General features: G+C 35.5%; 1 protein-coding gene across 14 annotated transcripts in view; it reads left to right on the top strand.

The window, feature by feature from the left end:
- LOC149958979 (CUGBP Elav-like family member 1) overlaps window positions 1-27,240 on the top strand; it is a 570,682-nt gene that overhangs the window by 493,935 nt on the left and 49,507 nt on the right. For all 14 annotated transcript variants that reach the window (XM_090166351.1, XM_090166352.1, XM_090166353.1 and 11 more), the window contains one exon: window positions 21,848-21,988. In XM_090166351.1, the coding sequence (XP_090022477.1) occupies window positions 21,848-21,988 (141 nt within the window). The remainder of the gene's footprint in view (window positions 1-21,847; window positions 21,989-27,240) is intronic.

Below are 27,240 nucleotides of genomic sequence, written 5' to 3' on the forward strand. Positions count from 1 at the left end.
ACTGAAATGTCTACGAATTCTATATACATTTGTGTGGGATTTTATTGATTTCTATTAATTCTATTCAAATTTGGTTAACTTTATTTATAGTTCTGATTAGATTTCTATAGAATTTCTTCAGAATATATTTGTAATCGGAAATTTTACCGAAATTAATTGTCTGTAGATTCTTTAGATTATTTGATACTATTTTATGTAGAATTTGGAGTACAGTTCTATAATATTCCGATAAATTATTTGTAATCAGAAATTTTTATATTCAATTTTATTGATATTTCTATAGATTCTATAGAAATTTGGTTTGTTTCTATAGTAACTAGATTCCAGCTCTAATTTCAAAATAATATATTTTTAATCAGATATTCCCGTTTTCGTGTTATATAAGTTAGTTGATATTCCAATAGATTCTATAGAAATTTGGCTTAATTTTCTATAGAAACCCGATTCCAACTCTATAGAATTTCAAAAGAATGTATTTCAATATTTTTTAAAACTTAAATGTCTATAGATTCCTTAACAAATAGGTATTATTTCTATAGAATATCTTAAATATTTCAAATAATACTTTTTTTGGTTTTTTCACGGATATAAAATTATAGAAATTTCTATAGAAAATTGGGTAATTTTTCCATAGAATGTAGTGAACTATTCTGTAGAATTTCTATAGAAACGTTTTGCACTTTCGCTGGGGGCCATATTAGAAAACTAAGCCGTATGGTCTTATCGGAACCAATAACTCTCTTCGAGAGGAAATGTGGGGTTTCCACCCGCCTGGCCCCGAGGCTGTAGGGGGGGGGCTAAGGATGGGGGTGGTCAGTGTCATATCAAGAAGGCCGACGTCGCTCCGGCTCTTCGCTGCCCTTCAATCGATCCCTGACTTGCCCTGGGAAAAAGAGTGTGGCCGGTGGACTGACCATCGAGGAAGTGGTCGAGATTCTTTCGTTGGCTCTCTCTTGTTCGATATTATCCTGGCACGGACATTAGTTATTGAAAGGGAGGCCCCTCTCACTCACCAACCCCCGAGAAGATAAAATATATACCTATTCGTTTTGCCATTTGCCGATATGTCTTCGTTGACCACTGGTCAAACGCTACAGACGTCCACTAATGCAATAGTTAACCTCTTCATTTTTGATTTAGGTTTGATTGTCGTTTGTAGAAGAATTCTTTGACCGTTTATTTTTAGAGATGCTATGTATTCTTTGACCACTGGTCAAACGCTACCGACCTCACTATTGCAATAGTTAACCTCTTAATTTTTGATTTAGGTTTGTTTCTCATTTATGTAAAAATTCGCTGAACGTCCCTTTTTAGAGATACTAGGACTACTTTGACCACTGGTAAACGCTACCGACCCCCGCTGGTGAAATAGTTGACCTCTAAAGTTTTTATTATAAGAATTAATTTTTGTGTACAAATATTTATAGAACTTATATTTCCAAATTGGTGGTCTTGGGTAAATGGGATTTTGACCTTGAAATAGCGCTCATGACCTTGAAATAAATAAAAAACCACTATACACCGGCCGATTTCAATTTTGACAATGGAAATATGGACTTGGCAGCATGACGTAGATATTACTTCATCCAGGCTATTTCCAATAGAATACCAAAATGGCGGCCATTGCCAAGGGTACGGCGTGACGTCATGCTGCCGAGTTCCTATATTGGAAATTTTGGTACCCTGTTTTAGAGAAATCTATAGGAAACCTTAGTCCTTATGACTATTATACGAAGTCCATAGAAAATATTTGTACGGTATTGTATAATGGCAAATTGATTAACTTGTACGTTCTCATTAACCTAATACATTCTTCAGATTTGTTTAAAAAGTCCATAAAAATATTCTTAGGGTATTACCAAAATTAAAAATATCACTCGTTAGTATTCCTGTGTATAAAATTTGCAATGAAAAAATTTCAATGAAACCATGGAAACGAAGCGTCGCGATATCGGGTAGCGAGATAAAATATAATTTGTTAAAGTTAGAATTCTGGCCTTTTCAAAATCCGTATCACTAACTTCCGTTTCCCATCTGTAAAGCTGATGACGCGTTTTTCGTCATGGAGTTGGAAGTGACGTAATTTGTCATAAACAAGGTTTCATTAAAGAAAATAATTTTATCGCATACTTATGAGTGATTATGTTACACATGGTTGTATCCATCGCCGCAGTAACTCTGTGTATCTAAGATGCCCGCGATTGATGTGCTGGCGTATCGTCATGTTGAAACCTCATCCTTCTGAATTGGGCCTAAAGCCCCATTTTCATGCTCGCTGGTAGCGGGTAAAAATCGACAAAATCCGCTTCCGCTATACACTTTTTCACTTTCCGCGTCGATCTGTTTCAAACAGATATTTTAGCTTTAATTTCACGCTTGCGAGTGGCGGAAGCGAATTTTGACGATTTTTATCCGCTACCAGCGAGCATGAAAATGGGCCTTAAGGGATATTGTCCAACGCGTATAGCTTTGTGGCATACTTACGAATGATTGTTACACATTGCTGAATCCATTGCCGCAGTCTTGTGTTAAGATGGCTGAGGCAGTACCGGATGAAGGCCTACTAGGCACAGGCCTATGGGCCCCCACCACTGATGAAATCAATGGATTTTTCACTGATTCGGTGTAAGAAAATAACATATCAGGCTTGTTGCTTCATTATTTAACAAAATGGCGGCCATAGCCAAAGGTACGAACTGAAACTAGTCTATTGTTCAGCTTCGAGACACGCTAGTTTTGCGTTTTTACGCTTTCCTTACTTAGCCCCCCCCCCCCCCCCCGGTACTGGGTCGAAGTTGATATGCTGGCATACCGTCATGCTGAAACTTCAATCTTCAGAATAGTGCCTAAGGGATTATGTGTGTGATTATGTTACGTATATTATTACCAGGCGTAGTAAGTTGGTCGATTCTGACGTTCTCAGTCTGCCAATGTCAGATGAAAGAGACTAAATTAACCCGCGAAATATAGTCGATTATGGTGTAACAAATCCACGTGTTAGCCCTGTTAAATGTTTGTTTTCTGTTGATTTGGGACGTTTTTACATAATTCTCCTTTCGACCTTTTTGGATCGTGTTTTCTCCCCTCTCCGCCGGGTGGGGTTACTGTCGCCACTTTAGACGAGTCGGGAGAGAGGGGGGAATAGGCGTCCAACGGGTTCCGGTCTAGGGCGTACTCGAGCGTGTAGGGTAAATCCTTGATTCCTATTTATTGATCGACTGCGCGCGGGACTGGAGTGTGTGTGTTCGTGAGAGGCACTTGTTTACGAAGCCCCCCCCCCCCTTTTTTTTCGGTGTGTCCTTCCGCCGCTACCTTTCCTCCTCACGCTTCAGCCTCCCTCTTAACGGAAATAGTGACCAGTAGCACTTCCGGTCAGTAAACTCCTTGCTCGGCCACCGTAACGGCCACCCCCGCCGCGTTGACTCCGAGTTGAAGCTCGTTGCTTTGTTCTTTCCTACTCCTTCCTCTTTTTCAGTTCTTCCGAGGTGTTGTCAGGCTTACGTACCCTTACGAGAAATTCTGTAGATAAATGTAGGTTATTTCTATAGAGATTTTAATTAAATGTGGGTTATTTCTATAGAAATTTTAATTAAATGTGGGTTATTTCTATATAAATTCTATAATGAAATGTAGGTTTTTTTATAGAAATTCTATAGATAAATGTAGGTTTAATTCTATAGAAGTTCTATAACTACATGTAGGTTATTTTTATAGAAATTCTATAATTAAATGTAGGTTTTTTTATAATTAAATGTAGCTTATTTTTATAGAAATTCTATTATTAAATGTAGCTTATTTCTATAAAAATTCTATAATAAAATGTAGCTTATTTCTATAAAAATTTAACAAATAGTTTATTTCTATAGAAATACTACAGTATAATATAGATCATTTACATAGAATTTCTATGGAATACTCCAGATGAGTTTGAAAGATGTTCTACAGAATGCTCTATATAAGTTTGAAAGATGTTCTACAGAATGGTCTATGTAAGTTTGAAAGATGTTCTACAGAATGCTCTAGATGAGTTCTATGGAAATTCTACAGAATGCTCTAGATGAGTTCTATGGAAATTCTACAGAAAACTCTAAATAAGTTCTATAATAATACTACAGAGTGCTTTAGATATGTTCTCTAAAAATTCTACAGAATATTTTATATTTCTATTGAAATTTAAGTCATTTATCCATAGCTATAGAAACGTATAGGTCATTTCTAATATTGAAATTTAAGCAATTGAATTAATTAAATTATGTCAAAAGTAAAATGTTAAGTGAAATATATTTAATTTTTTACATTAATGGTAAGGGAAACAGGACCAAGTTAGAAATTTTGAAAATATCGTGGAACTCTGACTTAAATCCCAAAGTCGTCTGCTATTTCGCCATACTTCTAGTTGTCAGTTATGAAAGAAGATGGCGCTCGAAACATATTTTTGGAAATGGCGTCTGCTCGCTTTCGTATTTTTCAAAAAAATTGTCTTACATTTTCTTACAAAAATTTATTTTAAAAACGAATATAATTCTACATCTTAGGAAGTAATTCTTTTTTTCTATCGGGAAACCTACAGAATTTTCTGTCTTTAGGAAAAAAAACCCGTATTCCAATAGATTCTGTAGAAAGTTTGTTAACGTTTTTACAGTTTATCCAGTACGATTCTGTAGAACGTCTATATACATTTTAGTAACGGATGGGGTGTTCTTTTTTAACGGTATTCGCGCTCTATTATCAGTTAAGTATGGTCAGTCGATTTCCAAGGAATTGTTACCTCCTCATCTTGGCCTCTAAGTCGAAATCTACCCCCGAGTTGGAATTAGAAAAGCTTGATTGCTCGGACCATTTTCCAGATGTTGCTCTATCCCGTAATACTCCTCTCTTACTTTTCGAATGTATTGCTTTTTTCTCTCAAATCCCTCCCCTTTTATTTTTAACTATGTTTTTTCGGGTTCCAAGAACTCTGTTTTTATCTTCACTCTTGTCGACGCTGAGGCTAAACGTTTTGAAATCGGGATTCGCGTTTTTGTGGTTGGATGTCGTTTTTTAAACGGAGTAAAAATTTAGTTTTTTTAATGGTGGTTTAACGAATTTCGCATTTTGTTTACTAGATTTAACAGAAACTAAGGGTGGCTGCCGCTAGTTAGTTTAATACAAGTCGTAGCGTTTGTTAACAGATATTTTTTTATTTAGGAAATACTTCCTTTAAGATTTGAAGAATATTGTAAATTTAATAATTATCAGTTGGGCGTAAGGTGGTGCCTTGGGTATTAGCCTAAGTCTTCAAGCTACTTTTTAAGCCATTAATCCAGGTGGCCGGGTTACAATCCCTAGGAGGGTGGTGGCAAGCCCTTCATGCCAACAGTAGAACAGCTCACTAACTATTACCGTTTACCTCTACAAGTTTTTATGGAAAGAGGAAACCGAAGAACTCGGGGGTTACAGCTTGGATGCTAAATATGGCGCCCCTTCTCAATATGGCGCCCCTTCTCAATATGGCGCCCCTTCTCAATATGGCGCCCCTTCTCAATATGGCGCCCCTTCTCAATATGGCGCCCCTTCTCAATATGGCGCCCCTTCTCAATTTGGCGCCCCTTCTCAATATGGCGCCCCTTCTCAATATGGCGCCCCTTCTCAATATGGCGCCCCTTCTCAATTTGGCGCCCCTTCTCAATTTGGCGCCCCTTCTCAATATGGCGCCCCTTCTCAATATGGCGCCCCTTCTCAATTTGGCGCCCTTCACAAATTCCAGGAGGGTACATTGTACCCCTGTACCCCCCCCTGTTCCTACGCCACCGCTGGCTGTGTAGTTCCATCGTAACGTCTTTGAATTATTACATACAAAAAAAATTCTAACCAATTAGTAGGTCATTGAATATAAACCGTAACATAATCAATCATAAGCATGGCTCTGTTTATCATTTCAATCAGACCTTGGTTCACACATACAATAAGGAGGTTTTTATAATCCTTGGTCTATTGAAGAGGTTACCATGAACATGAAATCACGTGATCGCGAAACGCGAGCTAAACTACAGATTGTTATCCGTTTCACTAACTTCCCGTTATGTTACATTTGGTTGAATCCATCGCCGCAGGAATTCGTATCTAAGATGTCCGAGATTGTGGTGGCGAACCGTCATGCTGAAACCTCAGTCGTCTGTATTGGGCCTAAGGGATATAGTCCAGCCCGTTCGCAACATCTCTTCAGGGCTTAACACAGTTTCGGTGATAGTTAGTCAATGAGATATTGCCAAGACTGTGAGCTATTTTTAGCGTATTTTGTTAATATTACATCCATAATATTACTATATATTGAAAAAATATTAACGAATGCTACCTTACGTTTATACCTAGAAATTATTGAAATAAATTTATTTTGTTGTTGTATGTAGGCACCAACTAATCAGTCCAGGGCCCCTAGTGGTCCTATAATTCCTATAAAATCCTACATTAAAAAAAATGTCATATAGCCTAACATCTTATATATTTAGCAAAATCCCCAAAAAATCTTATAAAATCCTTTAATTTTGATATTTTCAATTATTTTGCCCATTTCAAATCCCGCCACCGCCACTCACATTGTCAGTTAAATTGCCAGATTTAGTTATAAGATAAATTCCTATACAAAGTTATTCTAGTTTTTGTTATTGTTAACAGTGGTTAGCTACCAGTATATTTTTGTGATAAATATTTAAATAGTTACTATTTTAGTATTTTTAAGTGGAAATACAATATTTATTTCACTTAATAAAGATTTGGTTTTTAAATGCATTAAGTTAGCAAATGAAATAGCATATTTAGTCCCATAAAATCTTATAATTTTGTAAAAAATGGTCCTATAAAGTCTTCTATTTTAAGAAATATACTTCTATTTTCCCTATAAAAAATTATAATTTGGTCGATAAAGCTTCATTCTGAAACATTCTTTAAAAATTCTATAAAAATAAATAGTATTTATTATAATATTAAATTTTATTATATTTAAGGAATATAGGTATAAATATTAGCTGTAAGCCTTGGTCAAAACTTGAGCAATTCCTTTGCCGTAGTCCAATGTGCAAACTCGTATTAAGACTGTGGACTTCTTATTTAACTGTCTTTTTTTGCAGTAAAGCTTATCTAGTTGGCGGCAAAAAGGTTGCCTCTAAGCCACACCAATTTACTCCCAAATCGAACAGTTGCCACTACTCTAACTCATTCCCTACCCCCCCCCCCCCCTTTGTTCTTAGTATTAGGTTGGGCTTTTTTTATTTGCTTTATCAGCGTCGACTTTTCTATTGTCTCATTTTATACTTGGCGAAGATTTTTCTTCGCAACTTTCGTTGCCTTGGAAACCGGGGTTTTTAAAAAAATTCGTTGCGGTTTTTTTTTCAATCTTAAACGTATTTTTTTTGGAATCGCTGTGTTCGTGAATGCTATAAGAAATTTCCTATCCTTTACTTCCTATTCCTAGCGGAATGACTTCTCCGCTTCCGGTTTTCGGTTTCTTATCGTCAGCCATTTCCCGAGCAACGGTGTCTTCGACAGTTAGCCGTATCCGCCGATGACTCGTTAGAACTTAGTTCTTTTTACACATCTTCACCTCCCCGCGTTCCAAGTCTTTTTCTCCTAGTTAGTCTTATGACGTTTGAAGCCACAGAAAATGTTCTTCTTAAATGGGAAAGCCAAGTTTTTATTTTGAGGTTATACAGGAGGTCTGTGGACGATATTGAAATAGCTAGTTCTATCAGGTCTATTTTGGTTAATTTACGTTCGCATTGCCGTGAAACCGATATTAAAGGGTCGAGAAGATAATATTTTGTCATCTAGAAAATTGTGTCAGAATCTGATGTAGAAGCTCATGCCTTTTGTCAATAATAACGTATTTAAATAAATTAAATTCGAGTAAAAATTAAATAAATTTAAAAAAATAATACTACGTAATGCTTTTATAAAAAATTACTAATAAATTCATAACTTTGAATTTAATATATTAACACTGCTTTTTTAAAATGACGTATACTACGTAATGCTTTTATAAAAAATTACTAATAAATTCATAACTTTGAATTTAATATATTAACACTGCTTTTTTAAAATGACGTTTAAATCATGGGATACAGCGTCCATGTTTAAATTTTAAACCTTTGTAATTTTTTTTATTGCCATTCTAAATCTGGTTTGATCGAGGCCCTTTAAATCTGGTTTTATCGAGGCCCTTTAAATCTGGTTTTATCGAGGCCTTTTAAATCTGGTTTGATCGAGGCCATTTAAATCTGGTTTGATCGAGGCCATTTAAATCTGGTTTGATCGAGGCCATTTAAATCTGGTTTGATCGAGGCCATTTAAATCTGGTTTGATCGAGGCCATTTAAATCTGGTTTGATCGAGGCCATTTAAATCTGGTTTGATCGAGGCCCTTTAAATCTGGTTTTATCGAGGCCCTTTAAATTCGGTTTGATCGAGACCCTTTAAATTCGGTTTGATCGAGACCCTTTAAATTCGGTTTGATCGAGACCCTTTAAATTCGGTTTGATCGAGACCCTTTAAATTCGGTTTGATCGAGACCCTTTAAATTCGGTTTGATCGAGACCCTTTAAATTCGGTTTGATCGAGACCCTTTAAATTCGGTTTGATCGAGACCCTTTAAATTCGGTTTGATCGAGACCCTTTAAATTCGGTTTGATCGAGACCCTTTAAATTCGGTTTGATCGAGACCCTTTAAATTCGGTTTGATCGAGACCCTTTAAATTCGGTTTGATCGAGACCCTTTAAATTCGGTTTGATCGAGACCCTTTAAATTCGGTTTGATCGAGACCCTTTAAATTCGGTTTGATCGAGACCCTTTAAATTTGGTTTGATCGAGACCCTTTAAATTTGGTTTGATCGAGACCCTTTAAATTTGGTTTGATCGAGACCCTTTAAATTTGGTTTGATCGAGACCCTTTAAATTTGGTTTGATCGAGACCCTTTAAATTTGGTTTGATCGAGACCCTTTAAATTTGGTTTGATCGAGACCCTTTAAATTTGGTTTGATCGAGACCCTTTAAATTCGGTTTGATCGAGACCCTTTAAATTCGGTTTGATCGAGACCCTTTAAATTCGGTTTGATCGAGACCCTTTAAATTCGGTTTGATCGAGACCCTTTAAATTCGGTTTGATCGAGACCCTTTAAATTCGGTTTGATCGAGACCCTTTAAATTCGGTTTGATCGAGACCCTTTAAATTCGGTTTGATCGAGACCCTTTAAATTCGGTTTGATCGAGACCCTTTAAATTCGGTTTGATCGAGACCCTTTAAATTCGGTTTGATCGAGACCCTTTAAATTCGGTTTGATCGAGACCCTTTAAATTCGGTTTGATCGAGACCCTTTAAATTCGGTTTGATCGAGACCCTTTAAATTCGGTTTGATCGAGACCCTTTAAATTCGGTTTGATCGAGACCCTTTAAATTCGGTTTGATCGAGACCCTTTAAATTCGGTTTGATCGAGACCCTTTAAATTCGGTTTGATCGAGACCCTTTAAATTTGGTTTGATCGAGACCCTTTAAATTTGGTTTGATCGAGACCCTTTAAATTTGGTTTGATCGAGACCCTTTAAATTTGGTTTGATCGAGACCCTTTAAATTTGGTTTGATCGAGACCCTTTAAATTTGGTTTGATCGAGACCCTTTAAATTTGGTTTGATCGAGACCCTTTAAATTTGGTTTGATCGAGACCCTTTAAATTTGGTTTGATCGAGACCCTTTAACTTCAATTTTAGTGTTTATTTCGCCTAGCTTGTGTTTTTAAAAAACTATCACACTGCGCACTATCCCAGCGAGATCTGCTTTCCAGCCACAAAATGTGGCCATAGTCGCTTAGTACGAACTCGTCCCGAATTTTGAGCATGGTTAAAAAGTAATTTTCCCGACCAGCGATTTCTGGAAAGGCTTCAATATCTTTTCGTCTTGAAACGCCGCGATGGGGGTCTCCCTCCCCTCTTGCCTCCCACAGTTGCTTCTTTGCCTGTTAGTCGGGTTTCCCCCTTTTAGCCACGCCACCTAGTGTTCTTCGACGGAGAAAATCCTTTGTCTCTTATCGCTTTTAGTCCGACGCCCCCCCCCCTTCCACCTTTACTCTCCCCCCCCCCCAATCCATTCCGCCCACCTATTGTCACCCCCCTCCCCCTCCATCATCCTTCCACGCGCAAGCTATTCTCCGCCGATACTGGTCCAATTCATATTTGGCATTCGCGATTAGGCGAGTTGTACAGGATTCATACAGACCTGGGCAGAAAAGTCAGGGAAATTCACTTTTTTATTAATAAAATAGCAGGGGTGATATTTGGTGAAATATCAGGAACATATCAGTGGGGGGGGGCATATATAAAATATCAGTGGGGGGGGAACATATATAAAATATCAGTGGGGTGGGAACTTATATAAAATATCAGTGGGGTGGGAACTTATATAAAATATCAGTGGGGTGGAAACGTATATAAAATATCAGTGGGGTGGAAACGTATATAAAATATCAGTGGGGTGGAAACGTATATAAAATATCAGTGGGGTGGAAACGTATATAAAATATCAGTGGGGTGGAAACGTATATAAAATATCAGTGGGGTTGGAAACGTATATAAAATATCAGTGGGGTTGGAAATATCAAGAAAATATCAGTGGGGTTGGAAATATCAAGAAAATATCAGTGGGGTTGGAAATATCAAGAAAATATCAGTGGGGTTGGAAATATCAAGAAAATATCAGTGGGGTTGGAAATATCAAGAAAATATCAGTGGGGTGGAAATATCAGAAAAATATTAGTGGGGTGGAAATATCAGAAAAATATCAGTGGGGTGGAAATATCAGAAAAATATCAGTGGGGTGGAAATATCATTAAAATATCAGTAGGGTGGAAATATCATTAAAATATCAGTGGGGTGGGAACTTATATAAAATATCAGTGGGGTGGGAACTTATATAAAATATCAGTGGGGTGGAAACGTATATAAAATATCAGTGGGGTGGAAACGTATATAAAATATCAGTGGGGTGGAAACGTATATAAAATATCAGTGGGGTTGAAACGTATATAAAATATCAGTGGGGTGGAAACGTATATAAAATATCAGTGGGGTTGGAAACGTATATAAAATATCAGTGGGGTTGGAAATATCAAGAAAATATCAGTGGGGTTGGAAATATCAAGAAAATATCAGTGGGGTTGGAAATATCAAGAAAATATCAGTGGGGTTGGAAATATCAAGAAAATATCAGTGGGGTTGGAAATATCAAGAAAATATCAGTGGGGTGGAAATATCAGAAAAATATTAGTGGGGTGGAAATATCAGAAAAATATCAGTGGGGTGGAAATATCAGAAAAATATCAGTGGGGTGGAAATATCATTAAAATATCAGTAGGGTGGAAATATCATTAAAATATCAGTGGGGTTGGAAATATCAAGAAAATATCAGTGGGGTTGGAAATATCAAGAAAATATCAGTGGGGTTGGAAATATCAAGAAAATATCAGTGGGGTTGGAAATATCAAGAAAATATCAGTGGGGTGGAAATATCAGAAAAATATTAGTGGGGTGGAAATATCAGAAAAATATCAGTGGGGTGGAAATATCAGAAAAATATCAGTGGGGTGGAAATATCATTAAAATATCAGTAGGGTGGAAATATCATTAAAATATCAGTGGGGTTGGAAATATCAAGAAAATATCAGTGGGGTGGAAATATCAAGAAAATATCAGTGGGGTGGAAATATCAGAAAAATATCAGTGGGGTGGAAATATCAGAAAAATATCAGTGGGGTGGAAATATCATTAAAATATCAGTAGGGTGGAAATATCATTAAAATATCAGTGGGGTTGGAAATATCAAGAAAATATCAGTGGGGTTGGAAATATCAAGAAAATATCAGTGGGGTTGGAAATATCAAGAAAATATCAGTGGGGTTGGAAATATCAAGAAAATATCAGTGGGGTGGAAATATCAGAAAAATATCAGTGGGGTGGAAATATCAGAAAAATATCAGTGGGGTGGAAATATCATTAAAATATCAGTAGGGTGGAAATATCATTAAAATATCAGTGGGGTTGGAAATATCAAGAAAATATCAGTGGGGTTGGAAATATCAAGAAAATATCAGTGGGGTTGGAAATATCAAGAAAATATCAGTGGGGTGGAAATATCAGAAAAATATTAGTGGGGTGGAAATATCAGAAAAATATCAGTGGGGTGGAAATATCAGAAAAATATCAGTGGGGTGGAAATATCAGAAAAATATCAGTGGGGTGGAAATATCATTAAAATATCAGTAGGGTGGAAATATCATTAAAATATCAGTGGGGTTGGAAATATCAAGAAAATATCAGTGGGGTTGGAAATATCAAGAAAATATCAGTGGGGTTGGAAATATCAAGAAAATATCAGTGGGGTGGAAATATCAGAAAAATATTAGTGGGGTGGAAATATCAGAAAAATATCAGTGGGGTGGAAATATCAGAAAAATATCAGTGGGGTGGAAATATCATTAAAATATCAGTAGGGTGGAAATATCATTAAAATATCAGTAGGGTGGAAATATCAAGAAAATGATGGGAATCGGTTTGCTAATAGTAGTATGAACTCTGTTGTAGGTTTATCGTAATTGTTACGATGATACCTGTTTCAATTCTTGGAATAGCAGAGTTTCTTTAAAGGTTGTATGATTTAAGCCGTATAAATCGTCTAACGTAACTAGCGCCAATCACTTCTAGCTTCTGTTAAACCTGGTGGTAACAGAAAAGTTAATTTCGTTGATCTAATATGGAAGACTTTCTAAATAGCAAAAATTAGGTGGATAACACACTGTATACGACTTTGTGTTGAAAGTAGCCAAGCTTTTGCTTAAGTTGGTGGCGGAAATGATAAGTGTGCGCTGAAACCCCATCCATTAATCTTACGCCAAGTAATATTTTTTAAATTACGGGATTTTATTGTGTAAAATCGATGGAAAGCACAATCGCAGGGTTGCCACGGTACCTGGAAAAGTCAGGGAATTTTAAATCTTTTTGTCTAAAAATCAGGGAAATGTTAGGGAATTTAATTTCGACTGCAGATAAAGAACTTTTACTAAAATATAGGTTAAAAAATACAATCTTGGCACGAAAAAAATCAGGGAAAATCTCTGGAGGTGGTCAGGGAAAACCTGGAAAAGTCGGGGAATTTAATTGTGAAAAAACTGTGGCAACCCTGAATCGATGGAAATAGTGCATCCAATACCGGTAATACCGAAACCGGAATCCCAGCCTTTTTTTTTCAGTACCAAATTACCGACATTTCGGTATTGCATAGTGCATACAAACCATAATTCCATCCTTTTTTTCCTTTTCAATTTGTATCAAGTCTGTATGCAACTTGGCAACGGGAAAAAATATTTTTTGCATTGCTTTTTCCAATTGAGTTTCTCATTTATCTTATCTCTTATTCGTACAACCGGTTGCAACTGTGAAACATAAAATCATTCCAATTCAACCTAAGTTAAGAGTGGGCATTTGATATTTTGATAAACGTTAATTTTACTGCTGGCTTTAATAATATATATTTAGCTTATTTCAATGGCTTTTTTTTTAGCTCTACCTATTATTATTATTATTATTATTATTTTCTATGATATTTTACTGATTATTACGATGGGAAAATGGTACGATTTAGAAGTATTAGGGTGAAGTAGATTACCGAAATACTGGTTTTGGAAAACTGTAACGGTATTGGAAACAATGCGTGAAATCGATGAAAATTACATTGTGTGAAATCTCGGAAACCTTGCTTGAAATTGATGGAATTCACCATAGAAACATGGAATGAAACAGGTGTAAATCATAGAAACGTCATAAACTTACTTTTTGTTTTCGACGATTTTTTTAAATGTATTTTAGTAGTACAACATAACCCACGATGGTTAGATATTTTCCAATCGCTTAGACATAAATTTAAAACTTTGGAAAGTCGCTTTGCTTTTGTATTTGGGCCCAATAAAGCTTGAAATTCAATATACAGGGAGTTTCAAAATGTTATGCAAAAATTTGGACGAGTTGTAGGGGGCGAGTTGAGAAAAATGCCGGCTTTTTCCTCATTTTCTTACGATGAGTTCAGAGAGCTTCAAAGTGTGGCTTACTAGCCCCTGGAAGTAGGCTGCAACAAGCGTAATATGGAAAATGCGTCTATCATTTTAAGCTAAAAGAGTATAATTTATTACTCGTATCGCCAACTTTTATTCCGACCACCTCGTATAGTGACCGGTTGTACTTTCTTATAGAGTCATCAAGTTGTTTCTCGATAAGGCCTCCGGCTTCTTTTAGGTCCGCGCTCTACGTTATTGTGTATCGCGTAGGCCTTGGCTAAGCAGACAGTCCTCTTTAGTTGCCAACTTGATATTTTTCACATCGTCGCCATTGCTTCGTTACTTACCCAACAGAAACTAACAACTTTGTTGCTTTTTGAGAGGTAGTAGAAGCATAAGTAACTTAATAATCGTATGTTACGTTATCTTGTTGGAAAACGTTTTCTCCAACGGAAACTCTTTCCCAACTATATTTTCCGACCAATGAATTTTAGCTAATAGGTGAGTGAAGGCAGCGCTGAAATTAACACATGTAGGTGAAACTTGCGGTACTGTAGACTTGGCTTTATATTGTACAATCTACACGCCTACAAGTTCCACCTACACGTTTTCAAAGGTCAGCTTAACCTGTCTATTTTACCAAGTTCTCTAAATAACCTGAAAAATGTTGTCCAATTTCCCCAATTTCTCTTTTATTGCCGAAAATACCCTATTTTTCATTGTAAAGATTTTACGAGCTTAGTCTAGTATTTCGATCTGTAGAATGATTTGGTTACGAATTAAATGAAAAAGCATTTTAAGTTCAAAGTATTCCAAAAAGCATTTTAAGTTCAAAGTATTCCAAAAAGCATTTTAAGTTCCAAGTATTCCAAAAAGCATTTTAAGTTCCAAGTATTCCAAAAAGCATTTTAAGTTCCAAGTATTCCAAAAAGCATTTTAAGTTCCAAGTATTCCAAAAAGCATTTTAAGTTCCAAGTATTCCAAAAAGCATTTTAAGTTCCAAGTATTCCAAAAAGCATTTTAAGTTCCAAGTATTCCAAAAAGCATTTTAAGTTCCAAGTATTCCAAAAAGCATTTTAAGTTCCAAGTATTCCAAAAAGCATTTTAAGTTCCAAGTATTCCAAAAAGCATTTTAAGTTCCAAGTATTCCAAAAATAAATCGATCCAATGTTATTTTAAACCAAGTAAAAAGGTCACTGGTGCAAAGGTGTTTTTCGGATTTTTTACAATCTTCGTTTCTTACTACATCCATTTTTTAACTTAATTCAACAACGTTTTGTACTGTAACGTTCACCGAAATGCTACTCGAGAAGTCAATTAAATTACTAGAAATCCGGCCTTAGTGGAAATCTCGCATATTTTCCACACTAGGGGGCTCTTTTATGAAATAATAATTCTTGATTGCGCTATGACTTAATCATTTCGGCTATAATTTCATTAAATTGTCATACTTATAGGTATATTTTACTTTCTGTCCTTCGTGATAACTTGTTAAAATCAATTTGCTATAATTTTATTAAATTGTCATACTTATAGGTATAATGTTACTTAAGGTAATATTGAAGTGCTGGTTCTTAGCTATAACTCTTAAACAATTCAATTTTGTTTTTTATTAAAGTGTCGTACTTATAGGTATTATGTTACTTAAGGTAGTATTAAAATGTTGGTCCTTAGCTATAACTCTTAAACAATTCAATTATTTTTATTAAATTGTCATATATACTGGTTTAATGTTAGTTATGGTAGTATTGAAGTGCCGGTCCTTAGCTATAACTCTTAAACAATTCGATTTTATGTTTTATTAAATTGTCGTACTTATAGGTATTATCTTACTTAAGGTAGTATTGAAGTGTTGGTCCTTAGCCATAACTCTTAAACAATTCTATTATATTTTTATTAAATTGTCGCACTTATAGGTATTATGTTACTTAAGGTAGTATTGAAGTGTTGGTCCTTAGCGATAACTTGTAAAAATCAATTCGGCTATAATTTTATTAAATTGTCATACTTATAGGTATAATGTTACTTAAGGTTATATTGAAGTGCCTGTTCTTAGCTATTACTCTTAAACACTTCGATTAGATTTTTAATAAATTGTCATACTTATAGGTATAATGTTACTTAAGGTAATGTTGAAATGTTGGTCCTTAGCTATAGCTCTTAAACAATTCGATAATATTTTTATTAATTTGTCATACTTATAGATTTTACGTTACTTATGGTAGTATCGCAGTGTTGGTCCCTAGCGATAACAGATCAATTATATTTTTTATTACATGGTCGTAAATATAGTTATGTTACTTATGGTAGTATTGAAGTGCCAGTCCTGAGCGGTACCTTATAAAATCAATTCGGCTATAATTTTATTAAATTGTCATACTTATAGATATAATGTTACTTAAGGCAGTATTGAAGTGTCGGGCTCAAGATTCCCGTACCTTTATCCTGACTTATCACCGATGGTTTTTGGGAGGGCTGGGTGAATTTGGTTTTGCGGGTGGGGTTGGGGGCTCTTCAGGAAACCCCCTCGTCCCTTTATCGATGCATTGTCGCCCCCTTCTCGCGGGGGTAATCCGCCCTCTTTTTATACTTGGGTGTCAGAAGTTTGACCTTATCTGCCACTGCTTTTACAATCTTGAGTATTTTCTCGTCATGTGTCTCTTGACGCCCACTTAACATGATTTTTTCTCGTTTTTATCTCGGTTCCAATAAAATGGAATGAGTCAAAGATTCTTCAAGTTTAGAAAAGTTGTTCAATCTGATAAGCCTTCGATATTTTTAAAACGCCTTCGTTTTATAAAATAAAGTTAAAAAACCTTTAAAATAAATAAATATCAAAGGAGCTGATACTTCATGGATATAAAATGTATTTATTAAAATTTTAATAAATATATTTTATATCCATGAAGTATCAGCTCCTTTGATATTTATTTATTTTTAAAGTTTAAATTTACCATGGATCGAAATTTTAACATTTATAATTAAGTTAAAAAAATTACAGGGCTGCCACACGTCAGGGAAAAGTCAGGGAATTTAAAAATGGACCTAAAAAGTCAGGGAAATATCAGGGAATTTTTTAGAATTGGTAAAAATTCAGGGAAAAGTCAGGGAATTAAATTTTATCTTGGCACAAATTCCACGATTATCATGTATTTCCTTGAATATTTGGCTAATTTTTTCAACATTGCAATAACCTTTTTACTGAAATATAAGTGCATCTAAATTTATTAACTTCTGATAAAAGTAAAATATAAAAGAAAAATTTTGGCCTTAATAAGTCAGAGAAAATCTGTTAAAATGGTCAGGGAAAACAGGGAATAGTCAGGGAATTTGAATCTGAAAATTTTGTGGGAACCCTGAAGTAATTTTGAGCGTTGCTGTTTATAGGCATTTTGAATTCTTGGATTAAATGACTTGAATGCAAAAACGTTTAATTTTCGTAAAGTTGAAAATTAAAATCGATCTCTGAATTTCTAAGATTAAAAATCGGATAGCAAAGACGTCGTTAATTGGGTTTCTCTCGTTACAAATTGGAAATTGTTCATTCATTTTCCTGACTTAGAAAAAATTTGAGTCGTTTGCCGAATTTCTTGGTTTGAAATCCATTAAATTGTAAAATTATTTTATCTGGTTTTAAGCCAGAAATAATCGGAATTTCCAAGCGTTTAAAATCTTTTACAGAATCTATCAGGTTGAAAACTAGAAATTAACTCAACCTCTCTGGTTGGAAAACTAGTTTAACCTCTCTGGTTGGAAAACTAGAAATTAACTCAACCTCTCTGGTTGGAAAACTAGAAATTAACTCAACCTCTCTGGTTGGAAAACTAGAAATTTATTCCATTTGGGAGTGCAAACTTCAAATCAAATATATTTATCGGTATTTGAAAACTTGAAATCCACTCAACTTCTCTGATTTGAAAACTTGAAATAAACTCAATTCATCTGGTTTGAAAACGAGAAATCAACTCGACTTCTTATTTGAAAACTTAAAAAGAATTCAATTTATTTGGGATTGCAAACTTCAAATCCAATAAATTTATCGGGTTTTGAAAACTAATTAACTTAACTTCTCTGATTTGAAAACTAGAAATGGACTCAATTCCTCTAGGTTTGAAAACTAGAAATGGACTCAATTCCTCTAGGTTTGAAAACTAGAAATGGACTCAATTCCTCTAGGTTTGAAAACTAGAAATGGACTCAATTCCTCTAGGTTTGAAAACTAGAAATGGACTCAATTCCTCTAGGTTTGAAAACTAGAAATGGACTCAATTCCTCTAGGTTTGAAAACTAGAAATGGACTCAATTCCTCTAGGTTTGAAAACTAGAAATGGACTCAATTCCTCTAGGTTTGAAAACTAGAAATGGACTCAATTCCTCTAGGTTTGAAAACTAGAAATGGACTCAATTCCTCTAGGTTTGAAAACTAGAAATGGACTCAATTCCTCTAGGTTTGAAAACTAGAAATGGACTCAATTCCTCTAGGTTTGAAAACTAGAAATGGACTCAATTCCTCTAGGTTTGAAAACTAGAAATGGACTCAATTCCTCTAGGTTTGAAAACTAGAAATGGACTCAATTCCTCTAGGTTTGAAAACTAGAAATGGACTCAATTCCTCTAGGTTTGAAAACTAGAAATGGACTCAATTCCTCTAGGTTTGAAAACTAGAAATGGACTCAATTCCTCTAGGTTTGAAAACTAGAAATGGACTCAATTCCTCTAGGTTTGAAAACTTCAAAACAAATTAATTTATCGGTGTTTGAAAACTGGAAATTTCTCAAAAGGAAAATATTGCAAATTTTCGACCAGCATATTTCCGAGTTAAAACCAACTAAATTTCCCATTTGGAAAACCGGGCAAATCGTTAACTGAATTTCAATCTAGCTAACATTTATCCAATATCCTCCCAAGTTGGTATCTCGCCACTGTAACCCTAAGCCCGGTGCGGTATCCGTGGATGTAGTCCCCCCCGCCCCCCCCCCTCGGTTCGATTCAAATCTATCACTGTCTTTTTCGCTTTTCCAGCGAAAATTTTCTTGACAACGTTGTTTCGAAGCTTGATTGAATGGCGTTCTGCTCTTTTTTCGTCTCTCTCCTCGTCGACCATAGATGGCACCGGCAGTTGATCCGCTATAAGCCTTAACGCGTCATATTTTTAAAAGACTCTTATGTCACCCCGCGCGTTTTTTTCCCCAGAAACCCCGTGGTGTGGCGCTGTGATGCCAGAAAGGGGCTTTGGCTAAAACTCTACTTGGAGGAGGTTTTCTAGGAGTTTTAGGGGGCACTAGGTTCGCCCTGGGGCGTCGCCTCCCCACAACGCCCTCTCCGCCCCATTCAGTAAATTGATCCTGATTGAGAGGCCTCTTCTTAATCGCCTATTACTGACTCTCCAACTTGACGCTCTATGTGCTTGGAGTTCTCGAGTGCGCTCTTATAACTATATTTAGCTTCTAACTTGGAGCTTCTTTAAGAGTCTAGTCTAGAGTAGTCGCTTTGTTTGAGGAATAGCCAGCACTTTTTACCGGTAATTGCTCCGTACAGTATTAGAGGAAAATTAAGAATAGTTTTAATATATATATAATTTATAATATATTTTAAATTGCTTCTATAGAATATCTTTAGAAAGGTTTTCTCTTACTATATTTGATTTAAATCAATTTGGGTAATACTTATAGAAACCTTATAGAATTAGTTTATATTATGGTTAATAATAATAATTATCAGTAGGGCTAATTACCCGAGGCACCACCCTAGGCCCAAGTCATCTAGCCTTTAAAACAGGTGATCAAGTTTAATCAATAATATTTACAGAATACGTTTAAAAACGGTTGTATTAATATAATTTGGGTAATTCTTATAGAATTTCTTTCTATTAAGAATAATAATTCTAATCAGCTTGGTAATTACCCTAGGCCCAAGTTATCTAGCCTTTAAATCAGGTGACGAAATCTAATCCATAATATTTACAGAATACGGTTAAAAACGGTTGTTTTTATACAGATATAGATTTGCATTAATGTAATTTGGGTAATTCTTATAGAATATCATATTTATAGAATTAGGATTAGTTTTTTATAAATGTATTTGATTTAAAATTATTTGGTTATTACCGTGAATTTATTCATATGTTAATAAATTTATGGTTTAACGTATAAATTACTTTATCTCAAAGTAGGAATCCATACCTCTACTTGGAATGTTTATCCTGCCGTATCGCGTATGTTAAGATCACTCTGACGGCTTTGGCCCCGCCTACGAGAGAAAAACATCCCCTCAGCGCACGCTCCCCTCTCACGTTGTTGATTGTTAATTTGACATAAAAAAAACCGTCAGCCACATCGAGACGAAAGTCTGTCGCGATAAGCATTCCAAGTAGAGGTATGGATTCCTGGTGTTAACGGTAATAGTGAGTGTAGGGAGCTGTTGGCTCGCGTGGCGTGAATAGCTTGCCACCACCCTCCTACGCATTGTAACCCGGCCGCCTGAATTAAAGGCTTTAAAAGTCGCTTGATTAATTAGGCCTAAGGTGGTGCCTAGCTGATTATATACATCACTCGTCCTTACCACATGAGCAATGGGTGCTCGTGCGTGGAAGGGTATTGTGGTTGCTTTACTTGAAGCCAAATATTTTCGCTCGCTATGGGACGAAAAGAGTACACCTCTTACCACAAACTACCAACTTCTTCCATACTATAAAAAATTACTCCAAAACTAGCGAATAGTTTTCGCCTATTATGTACAAATGTTTGTTACTAAATTGAAAAATATACGGTTATTATTGCCACCGACTTTTAAAACAAGATCCCTAGGCTATACAGGGTGGAAGCATAGACTAAGAAAGGTTTCACAAGGACATTTCGCGTGTGACCCCTTAGCTTTTTCCTGTATAACCGGCGGCGCGAGACCCCCGACTTCGTTAATGGTGCGAACGGCCGCGCGCCCAGCGGATTTTTAAGAAAGTGGTGATCACGTGCATATTATTTTCAAACCCATATAGTACCTCACGTGTATCACATCTGATTTCTAAAACACGTGCTAATAAGAATAATATTTGAGTCCTTAGAATTTGGTTCGCACCAGCATTTTGATATACGTGGCGCCCTCCCGTGCTGAGACTTTACACGGTCCTAAATTCGCGCGCGAAATGTCCTTGTGAAACCTTTCTTAGTCTATGGTGGAAGCCTCAGCCGTGCACCAGCCTCGGTACTTCTCCTAGTACACCCGAGTACTGCGGGTCGAACACTTCTACAGGCGCTGGTAGACCAAAAATAGACCAACGGGAGAAATAGAAACGCATCCTCCAAATGCTTTTCCGGGCGATTGGATAAAGATGCGCTTCTAATTATGTCATTGGTCTATTTGTGGAATACCAGCGCCTGTAGAAGTGTTCGACCCGCAGCGCTCTGGTGTACTAGGCGAAGTAGCGAGGCTGGACTACGACTGAGGCTTCCACAATGTATAACATAAATAAACATAATTATATTCCAATCGTATGACATCATATATAACCTTTTTCAATAAGTCATTTTACAATTAATTTTATAATCAGTTTTCAATATCTGTTCCCGGGGATCCAGTTTTCCCGTAAGTTTACTTCCCGCCGCGCAAATATCCTGGTGGTAGGCCAATGTGTTCCGCGGTTGGCCTACTACCAGGATATTTGCGCGGCGGGAAGAAAACTTAAAGGAAAACAGGCGGAAGAAATTCTAGGCCTTTAAGACTGATTTACCAAAGATTCGTGTTTTTGAGTGTTTTGATGAATCGGTGGTTTGTCTTTCGCAGGGTTGCAGCAGCCCGATGGTTGTGAAGTTCGCCGACACGCAGAAGGAGAAGGACCAGAAGAGGCAGCAACAGATGATGGCGTCCCTTTGGAACATTGCGGGCTTCGGGAACCTGGGCGCCCTCACTCCTCAGTACTTAGCCGTGAGTACCACTTTTCGTACACCTCTTTGTTTTCCTTGAGAACTATTTTCAGCTTCTCTATAGGTCGTTTAATTCATTTCTATAGAAACTTTGGTAATTTCTTACCAAAATGCTTAAAGAAATTCTACCGAATAATTAATAAATGTGCAGAATATTATATTTCATTTCTATAGAAACTTTGGTAATTTCTTACCAAAATGCTTAAAGAAATTCTACCAAATAATTAATAAATGTGCAGAATGATAATTTCATTTCTATAGAAACTTTGGTAATTTCTTACCAAAATGCTTAAAGAAATTCTACCAAATAATTAATAAATGTGCAGAATGATAATTTATTTTCTATAGAAACTTCGGTAATTTCTTACCAAAATGCTTAAAGAAATTCTACCAAATAATTAATAAATGTGCAGAATGATATATTTCATTTCTATAGAAACTTCGGTAATTTATTTCTTACAAAATGGATAAATTCTACAAAATAATAAGTAAATATGCAGAATAATATATTTAATTTCTATAGAAACTTTGGTAATTTAATTCTTACAAAATGGATAAATTCTACCAAATAATTATTAAATATGCAGAATAATGTATTTTCTTTCTGTAGAAACTTAGGTAATTTATTTCTTACAAAAATGCATAAAGAAATTCTACAAAATAATTAGCTAATATGAAGAATATATTTAATTTCTATAGAAACTTCGGTAATTTATTTCTTACAAAATGCTTAAATTCTACAAAATAATTAATAAATATGCAGGATAATATATTTTATTTCTATACAAACTTTGGTAATTTATTTCTTACAAAAATGCATAAATTCTTCAAAATAATTAGTAAATATGCAGAATAATATATTTAATTTCTATAGAAACTTTGGTCATTTAATTCTTAGAAAATGCATACATTCTACAAAATAATTATTAAATATGCAGAATAATATATTTTCTTTCTATAGAAACTTTGGTTCTATATTTCGTACAAAAATGCATTAAGAAATTCTACAAAATAATTAGTTAATATGCAGAATAATATGTTTTATTTCTATAGAAACTTAAGTAATTTGTTTATTTCAAAAATATAATAATGTTTCTATCGTTTTTGAAAACTATGGTAATGTGGTCGCCTTTTCTATAGAAATATTTAGAACACTTTATAAGATCTAGGAAACATTCAACAGACCTCTGCAAGATTAACTAGAAATTCTATAGAAACTTGGGTCTATTATACAATCGTAGAGGTCGTTTCATTATAAATGTTGTATAAAGCACTCCATATGGTAAAGAAAATAATCAACCAGTTTTCATTAAAGTTCTATAGAAATGGTTTTCAATAGAAAATTGGGTGATTATTCTAATGATATTGAAAACGTTTTAGAAACGTAGAGGTCATTTCAATGGAAATATTATATAGAGCACTTTTTGTTATAGAAAACCATAGGCTTTTAATCTATTAAAACTCATTTTATTGTTATTGAACATTTGATAGAAACCTAAAAATGGAAATATTGTAAGGATACCTCTATATGGTATAGAAAACCATACCCTTTTACAGGAGTTCCTAGAAATTCTATAGAATATTTCGTCGTTTTTTGATGGAAATATTTTATAATCATAGACGTCTACAATATTTTCTATAAATTTCATACAAAAGGTTTTCTACCGAAATGTTTGCCTTTTTTCAATAGAAAGCTATATAGTGGTCTGGTCAATATAATATTTTATTGTATTGAAACCATAAAAGTTCAATAGAAAAGTTTTTCTATAGAAATCTCGGTCATTATTCTGTAGTTATTGAACACTTTTTAGAAACGTAGAAATGAAAATTTGGTATGGTATAGAAAACTATAGACTCAACACGATTTCGTAGAAATTTCGTTCTAAAATGTTGGTGGTTAATTTCCGTGACCTTGTCTGTCATCTGGCAAGTATAGAGCCCCTAAAAATGACGGAAGTGGAAAACTTTTAATTATGCGAGTACTCGCTAATTGACGCGTGCCTCTTAATTTGCCCGTAGCGTGGTGGACTAACTCTTTAAGCGCTTCCTAATAGCCACGGCTGGACGGCGATTTTTTATTATTGCAATTACGTAATACTCCACCATTTCGTCCCCCTGTAAGTCTTGTTTGATATACTGGACGCGCGTAACCTGGTTACGTGAAACGAGACTTCCTCGCGTTTAACTTTGACCACGCCCCGTGAACTAACTGCCCTACGATAGGGACTCGTTACCGTAGCACACAGGCAGTCTATAATTCACAGAAAAGTACTATATTTTAAAACCTCCTGAATTTCCTGTAAGCTTGAGTTAGGGTTAGTGGGGTGGTGGAGTGGTTAGCACTTTCGCTTCGCAGCGAGAGGAGCCGGGTTCTACACTAGCTTGTGGCACTGGGTGAAAACTCGGAACAACTCCTTCCGCCTTGAGTTTGCAAGTTCTCTCTCCCACTGCTTTAAGGGGTTTTCCCCCGGCCTCTTCGGTTTCCCCTGGCATAAAAACTTGCTGAGGTTAACGGTAATAGTGAGTGTAGGGAGCTGTTGGCTCGCGTGGCGTGAAGGGCTGGCCACCACCCTCCTACGCGTTGTAACCCGGCCACCTGAATTAAAGGCTTTAAAAGTCGCTTGATGACTTAGGCCTAAGGTAGTGCCTTGGGTATTAGGCTAGCTGAATATGATTATTATTAATGTTACCTAGTTATTTAAAAGCATAATTCTTGACCGAGAATTAAGTGGCCGACTCTGTAGAATAGGCATTTCTTTAATGTAACATTGTCCTTCTGTTTTTGATGTTGCTGCCGCGTCACGGGTGACGTATCGATGATGTTTTACTACGAAAAGCCCTGGGCAGTAAATTTGACGAGGCACGCTGTTTTTAAGCATAAACTGAACTGAACTTCTACGTATTTCGTGACGAATGAGCTTCATAAAAACAAGTCTGGCAAGCGTAGCTTATTGAACAATATTGGTTGGAAATAACAAAATTATCCAAAGTTTTCATTAATTTAATATAAAAATTAAATGTTCATTTCTTAATTTATAATTAAGAAATAATTAAGTATATTAACTTATTAGGCTGAAATTTTGGCCCTTCAAATCCTAAATTGGATTCTTTAAAAATGTTAATCTTACGTTCTCCTATATAATAAAATGTTGAGTCCAGTAATAAATATGAAGAATAATTATTATATTTAATTAAATAAAATCTTGGGCCATTTAGTTTTTACATTTTCGATAGAAAATTTACAGAACCATTTATAAGCTATTAAAAAAACAGAATGGTAAAGGAATAGATGATTTGTATATCAACACTATAAATTGTTATTAATAATAATTATTATTCTATAAATTAACCCGACTAGCGGTTTCAAAATGAGATAAATCCGAAGGAAAATTTTACCTCTGGGGACAAATCACCCCAAAAGGGACCAGCTACCGTTGCACACATCTATTTGTAAATTTCTTGAACACCTAAGAATTATCCCTACCTATAATACCCGAAGAACCTTGAAAGGTCAGTTAATTTGAAAATAGGTATTTTAAGAACTAGTAAATGAAAGTGCAGGGAAATTGGAATATGAAAAACTGGAAACCTTACTGAGTATAAGTGCTTAAACCCTGGAAACAATCTCAGTTTACGTAGGTTTTATGGCCGTTTCTAACTACGGTTATATTATTTTACTTGTTATTCTTACTACTAAAATATATTTTTACATCGTTTTATGCGACGATTACTATTAAATATACCCAGTAAGAAGCCCCTCTAGGGGTGTCGTTGGTTCTTGCCTTTCACGTATTTCACCGGGCTTTTATGAAATGTTATAATTATTAGTATAAATTATTTTAAATCGTTTTATGAACTACTAGATGGCGACATATCGTGATTAAATAATATCCGGTAACAAGTCCCTCTTGATGTGTCGTTGGCTCGTGCCCTTCACGTATTTCACCGGGCTTTTATGAAATGTTATAATTATTAGTATAAATTATTTTAAATCGTTTTATGAACTACTAGATGGCGACATATCGTGATTAAATAATATCCGGTAACAAGTCCCTCTTGATGTGTCGTTGGCTCGTGCCCTTCACGTATTTCACCGGTCTTTTATTAAATTTTATAATTATTAGTATTAATTATTTTTATATCGTTTTATGAACCACTAGATGGCGACATATCGTGATTAAATAATATCCGGTAACAAGTCCCTCTTGATGTGTCGTTGGCTCGTGCCCTTCACGTATTTCACCGGTCTTTTATTAAATTTTATAATTATTAGTATTAATTATTTTTATATCGTTTTATGAACCACTAGATGGCGACGTATCGTGATTAAATAATACCCGGTAACAAGTCCCTCTAGGGGTGTCGTTGGTTCTTGCCCTTCACGTATTTCACCGGTCTTTTATTAAATGTTATAATTATTAGTATTAATTATTTTTACATCGTTTTATGAACCACTAGATGGCGACGTATCGTGATTAAATAATACCCGGTAACAAGTCCCTCTAGGGGTGTCGTTGGTTCTTGCCTTTCACGTATTTCACCGGTCTTTTATTAAATGTTATAATTATTAGTATTAATTATGTTTACATCGTTTTATGAACCACTAGATGGCGACGAGCGTGTTTAAATAACGGCCAGTAACAAGTCCCTCTTGGGATGTCGTTGGTTCTTCGCCACTCTTTCGTGGTTAACCGGCGTCTTTTTAATTGATCACCTCTGGTTTGCCTGTAATTATTACTTCTCCAGCGGGTTCACTCAATATTCAAATGAGCTGTGGGTTCCGGTTTGGGGTCTTTTTCCGGTTCTGTGACGTTTCCGGTTCCGAGAAATACGGTGTTTTGTGTAGGGGTCGCTGCGGTTGAAAATAAAATGCCCACCTTCATAAATTTCGACTTTCTTGTCACTAGTCGTGACACGAGCTAGGGAAACGCCTTATTATTTAGCATTGATGTCAGCAATTTGTTTCAGCATAAATAATCAGGGTTCATACATACCTGGAAATATCAGGGAATAAGCCTTTCTATAAAGTCATTACGCTTGCCGAACTTGTTTAAATGTATCGCGTTCGTCACGGAATACGTATTAGTTCAGTTCAGTTTTGAAGGTTAGATCTTTATAAAAAGGGTGACTCATTGAATTTTTATTCATGTCTTGTTCAACTTGTTAAAATGTTCCACGCGCTCTTTAATATTTAAGCGTATAGGGCTCGCGCATTTTTTTCATGGAGCACGCGCGAAATCGCTCGAGCCCATT

The sequence above is a fragment of the Leiobunum rupestre genome, chromosome 2, assembly GCF_980474605.1.
Source record: "Leiobunum rupestre chromosome 2, qqLeiRupe1.1.hap1, whole genome shotgun sequence".
Classification (NCBI taxonomy): domain Eukaryota; kingdom Metazoa; phylum Arthropoda; class Arachnida; order Opiliones; family Sclerosomatidae; genus Leiobunum; species Leiobunum rupestre.